The 18,156-nt window shown below is 51.0% G+C and overlaps 1 protein-coding gene across 2 annotated transcripts in view; it reads right to left on the bottom strand.

Annotated features, from left to right (window-relative positions):
• LOC125952363 (protein vestigial) overlaps positions 1-18,156 on the bottom strand; it is a 48,919-nt gene that overhangs the window by 25,189 nt on the left and 5,574 nt on the right. For both annotated transcript variants that reach the window (XM_049681809.1, XM_049681810.1), the window contains exons 2-3: positions 9,571-9,919; positions 7,113-7,490 (exon numbers count right to left, since the gene is read on the bottom strand). In XM_049681809.1, coding sequence (XP_049537766.1) covers positions 7,113-7,490; positions 9,571-9,919 — 727 coding nt within the window. The remainder of the gene's footprint in view (positions 1-7,112; positions 7,491-9,570; positions 9,920-18,156) is intronic.

Genomic DNA, 18,156 nt, shown 5'->3' with positions numbered 1-18,156 from the left:
AAAACCCATTCCAATCTGTCGGTCCGTTCGCCAGTCCGCCTGTCCTGTCTGTCTGGCGGTCCCAGACCATGATTCAGAAGAGAGAATGATTTACTTCGTCCATTCTGAAACCCGAAAACCCATTCGGCTCTTTGGCCGCTATATTTAACCGTATACCAAACAAACGACGATCAACCAGGGCAAGGGGTGGGGAAAGGCCGCGACCGCTTAACAAACAAACCAAAAACGAAAAAAAAAACGACGACAAAGAATGCTCCATGCTCTAGTGTCTAGTTTTGAATGAAATTTTAATTAATGTTTCTTGTACTGCTTACCCTTGTAGCCGATGTGCTAAAGGTCCCAACGAACAGGCGAACGGGGAAACGGGGTTTTGTGGCGCGCAAGTAGCGGCGACACTCTCGCCAGGGAGTTGGAGTTGGTTCGAGCGAAAGGCAACAAACGAAAAGAAGTCACTCGAACGTCGCCGCTGCTCCCTTGACAGTACTACTACCCCAAAAATGCTTCTATTCCACCATAAGCAAGGCGAAATTAAATTTACAGCCCGAACCCTCCACCTTTACAGTGACCAGAGTTTAAGGGAGGAAAAGAGGTTGAATCGTCCCTTGATCCGTGATTCCCGTGCACCACCGGATGGATTCTATGGAGCCATCGTGAGCGCATCAAAAGAAGGAACAGTTAAAGAGAACGCGAACGCTCACTAAAACCACACCAAGCCACCTTCTGCAATGCTTTACAACAAGAAAATTATCTACTCATTCGCTTGACTTTTCTTTCTTCATTTCTCTGTCCCATGCACAACGTGTTCTCCCGGAGTGTGTGTGTGTATGCGTGTGTTTGTTGGTAAAACAACATCAAATTACGGCCCCGGCAAAGGATACGGTGGCACTGAAAGGGCAGGAATCACACAAAAGGGCGACCGAAACAACGGGCAACATCACGGGGGGAAAAACTTTGATCGATATGGAATTCGGGGTATGCTTTGTGATGTTGCTGATGTTACTGATGTTGTTGCTGTTGCCAGCGTGGTGCGCGAATGAAGAGCGCATTTTCTTTCCAAGCATCTTCTTGCTACACGAGATGGAGTGACGATGACGATCAGGAGCTCTCTTACTTGCTTGCTTACTAGCGATGGAGTTGGGTTAAGGAGAAGAGTTACTTTGGAACAATGTTCCGCGGGGAAAAGGTAACCGTCGTCACCGTGGAGTACAAGCGTGGAGTCTCTCTTCTCCGGTCGGTTGCCACGCAGAGCGCCCCTCCTCCGAGTGGCGCATGTCGAGTGGAAAATCGGTGAAAAGCAACGCGCAGACACGACAAACGATTGGGCGAACGGAAGAAGGAAAAATACCTTCCACTGGGAGGGAGGAGAGTCTTTTTGCTACTGCGAGCGCTTGCTTTTGGAGAACAATTTTCCGAAAAGTTCGAAGTTCAACTCGGAGTCGGGGTTTGGCGCGCGAGGTTGTTACAGTCACTACTACACCGCTTGTTACATTTTATTTCATTTTGTTTCGTAATTAAAAGAGTTGCGCGAACACAAAGGAGCACCCGACATGGCGTTGGAGGAGCAAAGACGACGTTTTGCCGAACTCTGCCCTTCTGGCCGGTGAGCTGATGGTTGCTGACGCGTTCTTGCCGGCCGCCCCGGCCCGAGGTGCAGTACTTATCTCGGCGGAAAATTGGTGCCAGAGCAAATTAAATTTATTATCTTCGATCAAAGAGCGAACGGCTAAATTAAGTTTGCTAGACATAATTTTCGGGACAGAACCCCGCACCACACCCCCTTTTTGGTGGGCATCATGCATCCTCTCCTTTCTCCTTCGTACCTTCTTATCCGCGCTAGAACCAGCCGTGTGTGGAAGGGTGCTGGGGATATAGGCAAGACCAAAGGCAAATTCCTGCTCGATGCACAGAAATATCCAAACGGAAGATCGCGCGACGCCACCGACCGACGACCGAGAGGGGGGTGTGCTGCTAGTCACTAGAAGTGCGCGGGAAGAGTTAGAGCTGTTTATTTTTCACTTTGCCAGCCGCAGAATTTACGATGCAATTTGGATGAATTTTTTTTTTTACATTTTGCTCACAGCTTCAGGCGTGGTTTGCTTTCCCGTTTGCTCTGATTTTAAATGCGTAATTTACATTGAAACCCATTATCGCAAATTATGTCGATAAATTGGCCAACCAAAAAGTGAACTCCCGGCGCCCGTTCAAACAAGGGTCTGCATGTCACAATCTATTGGGGATGTGTGTTCGTAAATTTCAGACACCCAGGTTCATTGAAGTCATAAATTCCTCTATGCTACTGTATCGAGAACTGTTTTCGTAGATATTAGTTGGATGTAAGATTGTGTAATTATACCAGAAGGGATGAGAAAATAACACACTGAAATGGCGATACTTGGTGGTTGAAAAGATGTTGTAAGGATGGTATTATTTTTAGAAAACAATTGGTGGCTTAACTATCAAAGAAACATTCAACTGTTAAATATGAACGAATTTTAATTTCCAAATGAGAATAGATAAAGGGCAGCGATATTATAATAATCAATTTCAGTCAGATTTAAGTTAACTTTCGCTCATCTTTAGAGGATGGCTAAGAGAATCGCTTTAATTATTAGGTTAAATATTGAGGCATTGAGCAATTGATCCATTTTATCCTTTTATGCAACTAAATCTATAATTCCAATAAAGTGATTGCCAATAAATAGCGCATAATCCCTATACTGCCTCGTGTTATGTCGAATTTACGTTGAAATTGCTATACTCTACCTAGAAATTTCAACATAAATTCATTCATCCATTATCAATACGAAAAAAGATCATTGAAGAGAAAAAACAGGCAAAAGAGTGATTTCGCTATTCGTCTTCAAAGCATCAATTAGACTTAGTGAAGATAAACCCACGGAATGAGCTTCGAGCACGTGCTGCCACCATTTACTTCTACGGAATAGATGCTGGGCTCCAGCTCCAACTCCTTTTCGCACCCTTCCGCGCATTCAACGCTCCAACAAAACAGAGTTTTCTTATGCGAGACAACTTTTCTGCTCGTCACTTGCGGTCGCGGATGAAGAAGGATCTTCACGTTGGCTCCCGTAGCACCCGCCACTCCCATCCCTCGCCTTACCACCAACCAAAGCTCGGGGAGCGCATTTTTTGACGAATCACGAATCCACCCCGATCACACTTGAAATGCGACATTCCGACGCATTTCAGGGTGCGCGCTCGTTGACGCCGTATGAGAGGATGACAAGGATGAGAGGGGTAGTGGGGGTAGAGTGCGCAATGAATTAATTATCTCATAACGAACTCGTTTGGGCCGACGAAACAATTCCGTATTCCACTACCACCACCGCAGACCCTCTTCTTCTTCTGCTGGGCGCCCTACTGTTGGTCAAAAGAGATGAAATACGTTAACAAAAGTATCTATTCCTGGGAGCTGTCGGCTGTGAGCTCTCCGTAACCACTCCCCGGGGTCCCCCTAGGGAGCGGGGGTTTTTGGTGTCCGGCGGGGTGAAATATTTTGGCATCAGTTTGCTTGCTTGCGGATGAGCAAGCCTGACCACTAGGGACAGAGACAAAGGCAAAACCGACCGAGGTCCCTCCCGGTCGCCGCTGACTCATCAGAAAAATAATTATTTTTTCCAGCATATTCATGGATTTGCGCGGGGCGCGCGGACAGAACACACGATTTTCCGCCACGATATGCGCCACGATGCCGCCGAAAGCGATGCGCCCGGAGCGTCGTAGACGGAAGCGTCGGTCGGTCGGCCGGGGCCATGCGAAACAAATAATTATCATCAGTTTAATTTGCATCATTAGAGATAATTTACGGTGCGACGTGAATTCGTAATAATTCACGCATTTTTCCCTCTCATCCGTGGCATCTGGTGGTTGCGGGTGTGTTTCGGGGGGTAGGGAGGGGCCAACAACGCAAAACCAAACGAACGAGAACCGACAAAACCCTTCCAACCCTGCCTTGCTTGCGGACATATGTTTTGATACTTTGATGCTCAGCGAGCGGTGCCGCCATTCATCATGCAACCATTTAAATCCGTCCGCCCGGATCGCTGTAGCGAAGCGGCCAACCGAAATCTTGTAAGGACGAAGAAAGACGCGGCCAAGCTGACACACACACACGCGCGGGCGCGCATTCGAGCTGGAAAGACGACACGATGCATTTGCGAGAAACCGCGAGACCAAACGAGGCATTAATCATCTTAATTTAAATTTAAATGACGCCATTTAATCTCCCCCCCGTGTGTCACCTTCCTGGTGCAACCCCTCCCCTCCTCGGCTCTGTGTCCCATGTTACCGAAGGTGGGCGCGTTGACGATCGCCACCAAGCCCGGTGAAGGGATGCATTTCCTGTGTGCGAAATGGTGATAGAAATGCTTCGTTTCACCTGCATATCTCCGATGCGATGCACGAATGCAGGAAAATCGTTGCACAATCCGTGCCCTAAATGCAACACCACACCGCCACTACCTACCAACCGCGAGACATCCTTGTCTTGAGGGCGATAAAATGTTAATTTCTATGACGATCGCGCGCTCAAGGAGGCGAGCGCTACAACCATTAAAATACTTCACACCAACTACTGGCGCTGCTCTGCTCGCCATCGTAGGGCCGAAGCCATCGTTTCGATTACGAGCCCTCCTCAGTTAGTAGCCGGTTGCAGGCGGATGCATTTCACATGTTGTGTGCATTGCGCCCGTTAACAATGGTACCATTAATCATAAGAAGCGCGCTAAAAACAATTCCACTCTCCGCCGAGGTGCGGGCCTTTTAAACTTTTATTGCGCTTTTCTGAAATGGTAAAAGCATTCCTCACACCTGTTTACAAAACATACGGCTTTGTGTGTGCTCTAGTCCCGGACCAGGCCAATAATGTCCGTCCAACGGTGGTGGTGGTGGTGCGGTGATCCGTGAGAATTCGCCATCAACTTTGGCAGCTGCAGCGTTTTTCGCCGGCTTAAAAGTCGATACACATCCGTCGTAAAAACCTCGAGTCCGGGTGTACCCCGGGATCGTAAAAGTGGAAAACGGCCGTGGATGTAAATGCTGCGTTTTACGACGGTGTTAAGATCGCTGATAGGCCACTACACAGGCCACTAATAGAGCGGTCTTGAGAGGCACACGGGGCACCTTCCTTTTTTTTTTAAGGGGATGTTTTACAACTTTTAAATGTTTTAAACTTGCTTACAGACGTGCAGAGTGTCGTGTGCAGTGATTGTGCAAGCAGCAGGTCGTAAAATTAATGGTCCAAGCTTTGGTTTAGCTTATTTACAGGGAAAGGTGTAAACAGTAGTGTAACATTCTTGTTAAATATTTTGATAGCAAGAAGCCAGTAAAGGATCACAAATGACGTAATTATTGGTTTTGCAAATGATCGAACAAAGCATACTGCACCTATAAAGGAAATCTCTCAGTTGGATATCCTAAAAATTGCATTGCAAAGACAATAACTGCACAATAAATTCGTTGCAAACCAGCACCAAATATTCTATTGAAAGAACGTCCGTCTCCTCTGTTTCGTAATCAAAAGCAGAAGCTTTCAGCGAAGAAGCATCTTCTCTTCCGCAAACAAAGAGGTACCCAAGAAAAGGTTCTTCGGCATCGATTTGCTTCGATTGATTCGGTAAACGCTTTGAATTCAGATCCGTCTTGAAGCCATTGTTTCTCGGAGCAAGAAAAAAACTGGGGACAAAAAATCGGGGAAACCCCAGTGGTTGCGAAGGTGTTGAAGACGGATTGGGTGGACGGACGGACGGACGGACGGACTGTGCACATTCCAAGGAATGCATCGGTCAAGTGCCCAGCAGAATGCGCCCGCTGTGCAGTGGAGAGCGATGAGCAATCGCTAGCTGGAATGGAATGCGTAACGGTTTGATTGAAATTTTCCAGATGCAGATGTCGCAATCGCCGCATGAATGCACCCGGTTCCGGAAGTTGATGCTGCTTGATGGTATTTCCCCAATGCTTCTTCTGGTTCTGTGTGACTAACGCTTAGTTCCTGGTCGCTTTTCTGTGGAATTGCTATAGGTTACAGCATTGAGTCATCGGAATTGACAATGTGTAGCGTGGGGGTTTTTTTTTCAAATAAATTTATGCAATAAACATGAAACATCCTAAAGTCAAAGCATAGCAAGATTCATCATCTGTTCCTAATTTATGAACCAACGATCACGGTAACGATCCCGTTTGCTGAGCGTTATGAAGAAGCTTTTAATGCTTCCGAGCATGGATGCTTGGCCTATTCCTCATAAGCAAAGGGCATCACTCCCTATTGGCCCCTTTACCTTTACCGTCCTAAAAAGGGTCATTATAGTTAGTTTTCAATTATGTGGCTACATAAAAACCCCTCTTGGCAGCATCTATAAAGATGTCAAATCAACAAACGACACCGAATACGACCCCCGCCCCAAACACAAACCCCGTTTATGGTTAAACAATAACACACAGACCGACAACAATTATTGGTTCCCGGGAAACCAAAACCAACGCATCATGTCGTGTTTCGTTCCTGTGACCGCGTGTCAACTGGGTGACGACACGATACTACTCCCACAGCGCCCACGGTCTCTATGCTATGCGACATCATCATAAGAAACACACAACAAAGAAGGCACTGCTGTCGGTGTCGGTGAGAATCGGTGGCACCCCATATCTCGGATGCGTCTCTCGTGAGCACGCGAGAACCGTCAGTACGCCAGCAGATGTTACAATGTTTTCAGATAAGTATCCGACGCAGCATGCGGCGACGCGGTGTTTTGGAAGAAGGCTTCATTTTCCCCTCACCTAAGATTGAACGGAACAACTGAAGACTGAAACGCGCGCGTTGGGGATCGGTTTTGTGCCGGACAAAAAGGGGTGTGTTTTTCCGGGAACTATACTTACTGCTCCCGATCGACCCGATGATTCCGGGTTCAGCTTTTATGAGCCGTGGCCGTGATTTATGTCCACACGCGCACGCTTGCTACGATCGAACGAACGAACGAACCTCACCGCGATCCCATTAATGGCCGCCCCAGCTCGTCGTAAACCCGCCTCTTTAACAGCTAATTATGTCAGCATCATGTGAGATGGTTTGATTGTTAAACTGTGCAACGGTGACTTACCTTTATTGTTTTTATCGCTAAAATTTAACGCCCTAGAGAAGTGCTCATCGACCGAGCTGGCCGCATCGCCGGAGTAGTTGGTGAACACGACGCACGTTGCCGATAGGTACTGCGCCCGTCCGGTACCACTGCCGCCCGCCATCGCCATACCACTGCTACCGGCACCACCACCACCGCCACCACCAACACTAGCACCACCTCCGCTACCACCGCCACTCCCACTACCGCCGGACGATTCGCCACTTCCACCACCGGACACGGCGGCTGCAGCGGCCGCCACCGCCGCCAATCCACCCCCGTCCGTCCGTAGGTTGAGGTTGTGCGGGGAATCGGGACCGGAAGAGCAGGAGCTGTCGTTGTGCGCACCGGATATGGTTCCTGCCGATCGGTTTGGTTGGTTGGTTGGTTTTGCGTCATGTAAGGAGATACGAAAAGAGAAGGACGAACGGTTGTAATTAGACTTTCATTAATTACCTACAATCTACACGCTCGTTACATGCGGGCATGCTTCGCTACCGAATCGTTTGCGATTAATTAGCCCAAGCCTTTGGGGCCGCGCTGGCGTACGCGAAGGCGTTTAATTAAAACCGTGGGCAACGTGGGGTTTCCCAGGCCAACCCACCATACCATGATGGATTTGGATCAAGCGAGGGAACCATAAATTAGTTGCAGCCCATCATCATCATCACCAGCATTGAGGCGATGCGATGGAGGCGCCCGAGAGCGTACAAGCGAAAATGGCCAACACGCCATTGCGCTGCGTGAATAATGTAGTCTCAAACCCTTTTGGGGTCCTACAAACGATACAAATAGAAAAAAAACCACTCCCCTTTACCATCGCGGTTCAGTGACTTCAAACACTCGGACACGCTGATACGGTTTTTGCCAAATCGATGTGTTAGAGCCACGACCGCCGCCGGGGTGCATCGAGTATTTCGAGCCTGACACTTCAGCATATGCTCAAGTTGACTAGGCTGCACACATCCACGCACACACACACACAGTCGAGTGCACACGGGCAGTTTGCGCCATAAAATTTCAATTAGTTCGCTTCGATCCTAATATTACATACAATTTAGTCGCCGATGGAGTAGCTGTAATTGCATTTTTCCAATCAATGCACAGCAACTAGCGTGCACCAGTGCATTCGTGCAGTGCAATGAAGTGGTTTTAGGTGCAGACTAAGCTAGTACTCAATGCACTTTATTCGTTTAGGGGTACAGTTTAGATGGTTGACTGGTTTTCGTGAGGGATAAAATGTGAAGTGGAACTCAAATTCCGACAAGCATTTTCAAATGTTAGGCCACTTTTTGCTGTGTTGATTTATATAGATAAAAGTAGCATTCTATCAAAAGGAAAAATGCTTCAAAATGATTGTAAAATACGGTTGCTAGTGAAAAAAACCGGAAGAATTCACGATTGTATCACATTCAAACAACGACAAACACAAGCAACTAATGCTGCTCCCTTTTCTCACAAAACAAAAAAAGACCGAAAACCGAAACCGAGAAGCGATCGGTTGGTGTCAAGCGATCTTGTCAAATCTATCAAAACTGTCCAATAATTCAAAATCGAATTTGGTGCAGGAATAAAAAACGAACCAAACCAGCAGGAGCAACTAAATAAACAATTGAAGCCGTTACCATGTGGTGCACCTTGCGTGAAGCGAATCGAAATGCGCGATATCATTTCTTGCCAAAGGCGGGGGGGAGTTGAAACGGCTTTCCGGCCATTCCTTGTACTCGCACAAGAAATGACAAACAAGAGAAACGAATGAACCGGTTTCTGTTTTTTTGTCGGATTCTCCACTTCCGAGTGTGCCACAAGGCTCATCTCACTTTCAGCTTCGTTCGAGACGCATCGAAGGCATAGCAGCAGCAGCAGCAAACGACAGCTCGGCACACCATGTGGCACATACACAAACACACACACACCAGAAAAGCGAAACTGTGCCAATATTTATTAGCCTTCGATCCGGGCCGATGATGGACGGTCAGCTGCAATTCCTGCCGCCTTTCGCTTCTTGCCGGCCTTTTGCGCCGGGCACAACAAAATGGCAATTGACAATGAACCTTGGCTCACATTGTTTTTAGTTCCTGGTGGTGCTGGTGCGCCCGAATTGACGGGGGGGTTCATATTTTATCTTTGATCCCCGACCTAGCACGATCATAACAATTATGATTATTCGTTGTGTTTTCGGTGTTTGTGGCTGCGTAACCCAGCAGCAGTAGCCGCAACAACAACAACAACGTCACCTGCAACGTGGCTGACATCTAATATGCACCGAGCAGAAGACAAAGGGGGAGGGGAGGGCAATAAATAAATTGTCCTGCGACTGTTATCAATCATCGAATCATAAATAATAAATAAGGCACCACCCAGCGGTCCCTCGACATTCACTTCTCTTCCCGCTCACTGGGAGCCGCCTGTGAGTGAGTCACCCGGGCCCGGGACGTACCTTCCGTGTCACTCCGGACCGTGCTGATGTCTTCCTCTTTGGTAATGTGCCTCTGGAGCGCACCTAGCGGGATGGTCGGTATGGCGGTCTGGTTGACGGAACCGATCGTCGGCACAACCGAGGAGTTGAGCACCGAGGAGTTGAGGGCGGACGCGTTCAGGGCCGATGCGTTGAGCGCCGACGCGTTCAGCACGGAGGAGGTGAGCGTGGACGACGATTGGGCCGCTGCGGACATATTCGACGGCAGCGACGGCGGCAGTAGCGGGCTGCATGGTGAGTGTGAACCGGCCGACGTGCTGGACGAGGCGGCCAGCGGCACACCGGACGATGAGTAGAGATCCTGGTTAAACTGCAACGAGAAGAGAACATGCCGGGCATGAGTTTTATGATGCATTTATGTTATCCTTTTGCCAAAGAATCATTTTCATTGTTTTGGAATCCTAGAAAAGGCCCAAAATTCATCCTATTAACTTTCTTCTTTTCCTTGTTTGCCACTCGAAACACTGGTGCTTGATAGTGCACCGTTTGATAGCATAAAACCAGCGCCATGAATTGTATCCCGATGCAACCGCAAACCACATAACCACTTGTATGTGTGTGTGTCTGCGTCTGCGTGACGAAAAGCGAAATCGATGGCGATACCTCAACTACGCGGAAGACGTTATAAGACGCCGAATGCGCAAACCATACACACCCAGTTTGCCACCTATAACCGCATTCCACGCGAGCCCCATCGATGGAACGAAGCTCGACCGTGGTGTCGATGGCTCGATGGACGAAAAAAGCGAAAGAAAACATGCCGAACCGCGGGCACACCCGATGGCGATGGCGGCGACCCCATGGTGAGGAGGAATTATGCTGGAATTATCCGGGTGCTGTGTCCACTGGACCGGACACGGTTTGGGGAGTATGTTTTTTTTTTGTTTGTTTTACGTTGCTCCGAATATGAGGCCTCGCACCAAGCACCAAGCATCGCGTGAATCGCATTCCCGTGCCACACCATTGCGCTCGTTTGGTGCGAGACGAGACCGGGCCGGGCCGGGATGCCGGTCCAGCTCCACCGGAGTGTTACATTCTGCGGCCAGCGAGGCTACCGGTTTCAAGTTTAACCACCGTCTGCACACCATACGGGTCCATACGGTCCATAAACATATTAATCATTAGAACCGAACTAACCGAACCTCGAGCCTCGAGGCTAATGATCACGATCGTTCAGGTTGATCACCGACGGGCATTCCGTGCCCAGCGGGACCGATAACCTTCAAAAGTTGGCTGCAAAATGATGGATTATCATTCAATTACACAGGCACCTCGCTAGAGTAACAACGAGTTTGTAGCCGCTCCGCAGGGTACTCGAACACTCGAATTGATTTATTCGTCGTGGATTGATGTATTGATGTATGGGCCTCCCGTTGCCTCCGCATAAGCGATCGATAAGGGAATGATGGCGCACGATTCGAGCAAGCTTTCACATACACACATCATCGGAACCCTTTCGATAAGCCGAGCTTCCGTTTGCTGTGTGCTGCATTATGTTGCAATTACATGCCGGACATGCCTGCGACAACGAAACGCGAAGAAAGCAGCATAATTCATAAGCACGCAAGCGAACGAGCAGCAGCAGCTGGCATACAAATGATCCTTTGGGACCCACATCATCATCATTGGCAACGACGATCATGAGCGACTGACTGCAGTCGCAATTAATACGGTACATGAACAGGCAGACAAGGGTAGGAGACGCGAGAGACGCGCTAGGGACCAATAGAAAGCGGAAAGTTGAATGTTAATTCGTTCTCGACCACTTCGAGATCACTTAAAACTCTCATCTGATATCTTCGCCTATTGCGCCTTTCACCAACATCGGGGGACCATCATATCGGTGCATCATCGCGGCGACAATGTTTTTCTTTTTGCAGCCTTCCACTTCCACCAAGTACGTCACATCACAATTTTACCCATACCCATTCACCCATTAATCAGTGAACCATGTCACCATGCCATGGTGGCTCTATACGGCCATATACCGGGATCTCCTTGGGGACACCGCCAACCCCGGAGGGAGCACCCAGGATGCTGTGGGCGCCTCAGGTTAAAGTCTCGGTCGCCGGTCGACAATTAGATTCGCGATCCCTTCCGCGATAACCCAGTCAATTAGTCAATTATCTTGATTAAACGATGACAATCGGACGAAACGGGCGATCGGGACTGACCATGGCCACACGGTGGCGACGACGGCGACGACGGCGACGACGGTGCATCTCGCTGCAGCCAACTGCGCCGACAACTGCAAAAACTGGTCACCTCCGGCGTTCGGTGGACCGCGCAGGTTGACTGAATTGATTATCATTCCCTCCGCCATGGCCATGTGCATGGTGCGTTGCGTTGCTCGGCAGCGAGATCGTTTGCAGGAGAAACCACAAAAAGCGTGAACCGATTGTGGCGACTATGACAATGTGGTCGCTGCTACTACTATTGATCCTGATGAAATGCTGCCTAACTGATCAGCTGATCAGGTGCCGATCAGGTTTGAAGATACGTTCCACGGCGAGGATTAAGTGATAAGCGACGGGACCGACTCGATGCAAACCCCTACGGTAGGAACAACAACAGTATTCCCCCACGCGTGGAGAACGCTTTTGATTGACTGATCAGTTACAGTCACAGTCTCGTCGCGTCGGTCGTCTCGCGAACGATTCGCGGGGTCCAGGATGTAGTGTAGCGTACAGCGTAGAAGGACCGGACCGGTTTTCTTACGCCGCTCAAGCCGTCCGGCACACTGGAAGAGACACTCCGGCCGTGGTGCGCATACTGGAAGCCTGGTCGGTACCAACTGGGGACCAATATCAGCCCGGGATGGAAGTGACCGTGTGCGGTATACGGTGCACCTGGTACACGGTGCACCACTGACTGCCAAGAATGGGCGGATCACCCCCGTCTCCCATAACCGGGGAACAACAACGGACATGAAGCGTCCGATTGTACTTGGGGCGAGCATTGGGCGGCCGTCCTGCAGCAGCAGCAGCAGCAGAAACAAGAAGTACAACAAAAAACTCGATTCGTCGGTGGCCCACGAACAAATTATCAATATCTTTCTTATTAAATTAATATAATTCGCACCACGTCGGTAAAGGCGAACGAGCAGTAGTTGCTACTCGTTCAGTAGCCTCGCATCGCGTCGTATCGGGACATTATAGGGGGGGGACAGAATGATGGACTGATTACCGTTTGGACCGGTACGATTGGACTGGTAGCTGCCTGGGGGGGAAAACATTGAATGTTATCATGATCATTTTTCATTAGTACAAGTTTCAAGATAGTGATCAATATTTAATGAATGAAGTTATTTGAAAGATCATATTAAACTACGGTCGATACTTGGAAGGTTGTCAGGTGCTTCGATTGAATTGGTATAAACATCTCGCAATTCTTGTTTATTCTTTAATCTGTCTTCTGCTATCAGCTATGGATGAAGTGCACTAAACTGCATTAGTTGGAAATGTCCGCAACTAAAACAGAAGCACTCGGAAGTGTGCTCTAGGAATGTACGGTCCCAAGGAGACCATGGAACCTTCTCGCTATCATCGGTGTCTAGCCCGATCTTGCAGCAGTAACTAGCAGCAGCAGCAGCTGTCTGTCGACGCGATATTGACACTCATCACATCGAGCAGCAGCAGACTACATGGCCAGACATGGCGGGCGAGTGGTGGCGGGTGATCTGCAATTCTGAATAAGGAACTGGGTGCGTATCGCACGCACGTACGAACGCACCCGGCCCACCACGCCATAATGATAAAACGCAGGTGCCAATCCTTGAATTGATGAATCGATCAAATGAAAAACAGAGAGACCAGTCAGCTTGCCAGCCCGCCAGCCAGCTTGCCACCTCCCTTCTCTACCACGAACCCCCAAGGTCTGCATCATGGTACCCAACGCACGATCGTCCCTTGACGAGCATGGCGGCGATCGTTCGTTCGCGTGGTGCGTGGAATTCTAAGTTCCTCCTCCGACGATGACGACGACGACGACGGTGACGGTGACGGTGACTGGTGTCCCATACGTCACTCCATCATCATACGCATACCATGGGTCCACCAATGGTCAGACCGTGTGGTCCGGCCGATCATAAAAACGGAGGAATAGATATTTTAAAAGCTAACTGCTGCGAGGATGCTGCCTGACAGCCGACACCCGCCCAGCCGAGAGAGAGAGAGAGAGCGGCCACTCTAGCGGGAGCAAGAATTTTGATTAATTAATTAAGCACACCAACGCGGTCCACGCGGGACTTGACACAGCATCAAGGGGGAAAGAAGGGAGCACCACCACCACGTTGTTGGATACGAAGGTGAAGTTGTTGGTCGCGCGCGCGGTTTTGGGCTCGCGAATGATGCGAATGCGACCAGCTATGCGCTGCTATGATTGCAGGGTGTTGTTTTGTGGATGCGAAAGGATGAAATTACCAGACACTTCCGTAGATGGTTTAATTTATCGTTCCCGTGGATTCGCGCTGCGTTGCAACGAATACATAATTGTGGACGCTACGGAGCAAATGGAGCTTTTGAATAATACCTGCGCTACCTTTTCCGGCCGGCGCGGATGCGGCCAGCTTTGGGGTGCTGTGTTCCGTAGCGAATTCTCGGTACGCATCATGACGACGGCATGGGAGAACGGAGCACCGTGCAACTGGCACGTAGCAACGGCTCACAGCTTACTTGTTTCGATGAACTTGGATTGAAGCTTTTTTGCCGTGCCTGTACTCCATCGCTGCTCCGTTCGATCTCGCTAAACAACTCATTAATCGAAGCAGTCGTTGGCAGCCGTGCGCCGTGTGACAGGCAGCAGAACCTGTGTCGTGTCGGTCTGTGTCCCCGAGAGTGTGTTACGCAAGGTTACGAGGAGGGGACAGAGTGCCAGGCCAGCACCCCAGCATCCATTAGCCAGCATGTCCTCTAGCGGAACGTCCAACACCTCGCGCTCGAACGAATCGGTACCGGCCGTCGCATCGTTCGAGGAGCGTGTGAAGCATCTGCGCACCGCTTACCAGGACATCCTTCAGGCGAGCTTCTTTCGGCATCTCGAGCATGATTGGCTGCAGCGCGCTGCCTCCGAACCGGACCTGCAACGAGCATCATCACCGGCCTCTTCGTCGTTGTCGTCGTCATCGGTGGACGTGCCAACGCTCGCCAGCTATCCAACGGACGACGGAAGCGGTAGCTTCATCGTGCTGAATGGACGCAAATTTCCGTTGGAATGTTTTCGCTCCAGAACCCCGGCAAAGGATCCATGCCAGTGCGACCAGGAGTCGCGACCACAGCAAGCGACGACGACGATTCCTGCCAGCCCCGACTCACCATTGCACGATGATTATGCCAATCCGTACGCGGTGCAGCATCAGCAGCAACGGAATGTGAGCAAAAACCGTTTCCACACGGCACGGTCCCGTGCCCGGCAGGACATCCGGAGTCGGCTGCACGTCGAGGAGTTACCGTACGATGCGGAACTGGTCGGTGTCACCGGAACGCGCAAACAGCCCCGGCAGTACCGGTCTCGCTTGGCAACCGAGCTCGATGCCTACTACTGCCAGGAGCTGTCGTACCGGCCACGGATTCGACGTTTTTTGCGTCACGATGCGATCCGTCAGTTGCGCGAATCCGGTCGCCGCCAGTTCGAGACGCTGTACCGGCGCGAGTATCTGCTCGGTCAGCGGGGCAAGTGCTGGCAGGAGGACGAGTGCTACCGGCAGCTGGCCGTACGGTGTGGGGAACTCCAGCAAGCGATCGCCATCATTCGCCAGGAGCGGTTCAGTGCGACGATGCGAGTGCTCGACACGATGAAGCCCTACTTCGAGCGGTCGGCCGAGCTGGAGCAGCGGCTCCGGCAGTACCAGGCACGTATGACCGCCCTCTGGAATCGGGTCGTTCAGCTGGAGAGTGTTTGGGTGCGCCGGTTGAAGTTGCAGAACTTCCTGTATCTCATCATGCCGAAGGAATGGCGCGAACGGTACGATTGGATCCATCAGCACGAGGAGAGTGGCCAGCTCGAGAGCATTCCCGACTCGATTGCACGCCGGGACACCGTGAACATGCGGGACATCTACCAGGGCAATGACATTTGGGCGGTGAAGCGATTCTACGAGGAGCAGTATCTGGCCCGAGCGTCGGACCGTCCGCTCCACCCCGTGTACCGTACCAGCGCCGAACTGGTGGCTGGTGTGGCCGAACTGAACACCAACTCGATGACGCTCCTTTCTCGGCTCGATCTGATGAACTGGGTAAAATCGAACGCCGAAATTGAGTCAACGACGGTACGGAGTGCGTTCGATCAGCGCATCCAGGACATCCGGCGCTTCATCCAGGATACGGTCGACCGGAAACGCTTCCAACTGCAACGTACGGCCGAACTGACACGTCTGTTCCAGCAGCTCGTTGATGGACCACTGCACGATTCGGTACTGCATGAACGGCACCGACAAATTGAGTCCCTGGTGACGCTCGTCTACAAAAAGCTACTGCCACCGGAACAACGGGAGGCAGGTGGACAACGCTCGGTCAAACTAGCGGCCGGCACCTGTTTTGCGTTCATTTTCGAGCTCATCCTCCAGCTTCTGGCCGATTTCGATCGAATGCCGGCCCAGAGAGTCCGCTCGATCGAACGCCAAGTACGGTTCCGACGTCGTCTGGAGCTACGGCAGGCGGTACGTGCCGCCGACGAGGATCATCGCATCGGTCAGCTGGCGGTACAGCTGCAGCGTGGACTGGCACCACCACACCAGAAGCCAACCGGCCGGCAACGTCCTAAACGCTCTCGGCTTCACCGGAAGGAACAACCGATCGTGGAACCGCCACCACCGAAGGTGTCCCGGCTGGAGGAGATCTTCCGGGTTGCGTTCGGTGAGCAGGCGACGATGACGGCCGAAGAGCGGCGTAACTTCGAGATCGACATGATCTACCAGAACTACTGCTCGGTGCAGTTCGATCACTTCCTCCGAACGATCGGTTACGAGCCGGATTACGACGTGGTGACCGAGGTGGAGCGACGCGATGGTCCGGAGATCGCTCGCTTCCGGTACAAGATGCTGATTCCGATCGTGACGCTGCGGTTGGAACGCTGGGTGCAGCATCAGCAGCTGATGCGTCAGCGGTTGTTCCGGAAGATGTCGCTCGAGCTGGAGGCGCTTGTCGAGCAGTGATTTGGGTATTCGAAATTTTCAATCATTCTGTCCTTTTGGAGCACCAGTACGTCATCTAAGAACGAGTAGGTGTTGAGATGTTCCTCAGCCTTAAGTTGCATTATATACGACACATCATCTTGTAGCTATAAAAGCTTCTCAAGCTCGAGCCCAAGGGATGTCGATGAATTCTTTCGACTTCCCAAGTATCTTGTCGGACTTGGCGTGACCTTAAACATGCGAACCTGACATGTGAGAAGCTACTGGTAGTTAGCTGACTCCACATCCAGTGCTACAATCTAAGCTTTCCTTCTGTACCTTCCTTCTCAACAATTGGTTCGTCCGTCCAGCCAAGCGGCTCCGAAATGCCGGGCAGACGAACAACAGACAGCAGGAACGCCCTGCCCTGCATACCGCGCATAGAACTCGCACCACCCTCTTGTAACCGTTACGCGTGTGCATCGCAGGAAACTGTAGTAGTAGCTGCGCCTTGCGGCACGTTACCATGTTACCGGAACGGGAAGTACGGAGGAGGGGGTGAGGAACTGTATTTTTTGCTCCGCATGATGATGGCGCTGATGGTGATGATGGTGAATGAATAATTTGATCGTTTTTTAAACACGTTGTTAAATGTTAATGGTTGTAAAAGGAGTTTCTTTTTGCTTCGCGAACCCCACGAGAACCTCCAGCCCGGTGTTACCGTCGACGGATGTGCCCGTTCCGCCTGCCTCTCTTTCCTCAGTGTGTGTGTGTGCGTGTGTGTGTGTGTGGTCAGATAGAGCGAGATAGAAAGATAAAGGGCAATTGCGGCAGTTCATGGTGGTTCATCAACATTCCTTGGGTCTCATCTGTTGTGCACTCAGCACAGTGGCGCAGTGGCGCAGTGTGTGTTATCATGCTGCAATTTGCCACCTGGGAGCCCCGGGAGCTTCCGATTGCGCTGGCCCCCGATAGGCCGACCGACCGGGAGGACCAACCGCTGCTCCAACCGCCGTTAATCGCATTCCGCGGGCGCAGAATCGCAAACACCCGGGGCCCGGGCCGGGCCGGGCGTCGGTCTTGAGACAAATTAGCAAACAATGGTCACCGCCGCGGTACGGAGGATACGCACGCACAGTGAAAAAGTGATTGTTCAGCGGCGTCGCGGTGCATGGCACAAGATGGCCGTCGATGGCGGTGTCGGTTCGTGGGTTCGCCGCCGCCGCCGCCACCGTCGGAGATCCCGACGGAACCGCCCGTAATTAGAGCATAATTAATTCCCCGCCACCGGTAGGGGTGGCTGTACGGTGGTAGAAAGGCAATTACAGTCCCCAAACCGCCCGGTCCGGACCGGTGGAGGTCAGAGAGACGCGACAAGGGGCATCCCGCTGTAGGGTAGTGCCGATGTCTTACATCAAAATGGTTTCCACCGATGGTGA

This window comes from Anopheles darlingi, chromosome 2 (genome assembly GCF_943734745.1).
Source record: "Anopheles darlingi chromosome 2, idAnoDarlMG_H_01, whole genome shotgun sequence".
NCBI lineage: Eukaryota > Metazoa > Arthropoda > Insecta > Diptera > Culicidae > Anopheles > Anopheles darlingi.
The sequence above is the reverse complement of the archived record's forward strand: the minus strand, read 5'-3'. Positions and strand labels throughout refer to the sequence as shown.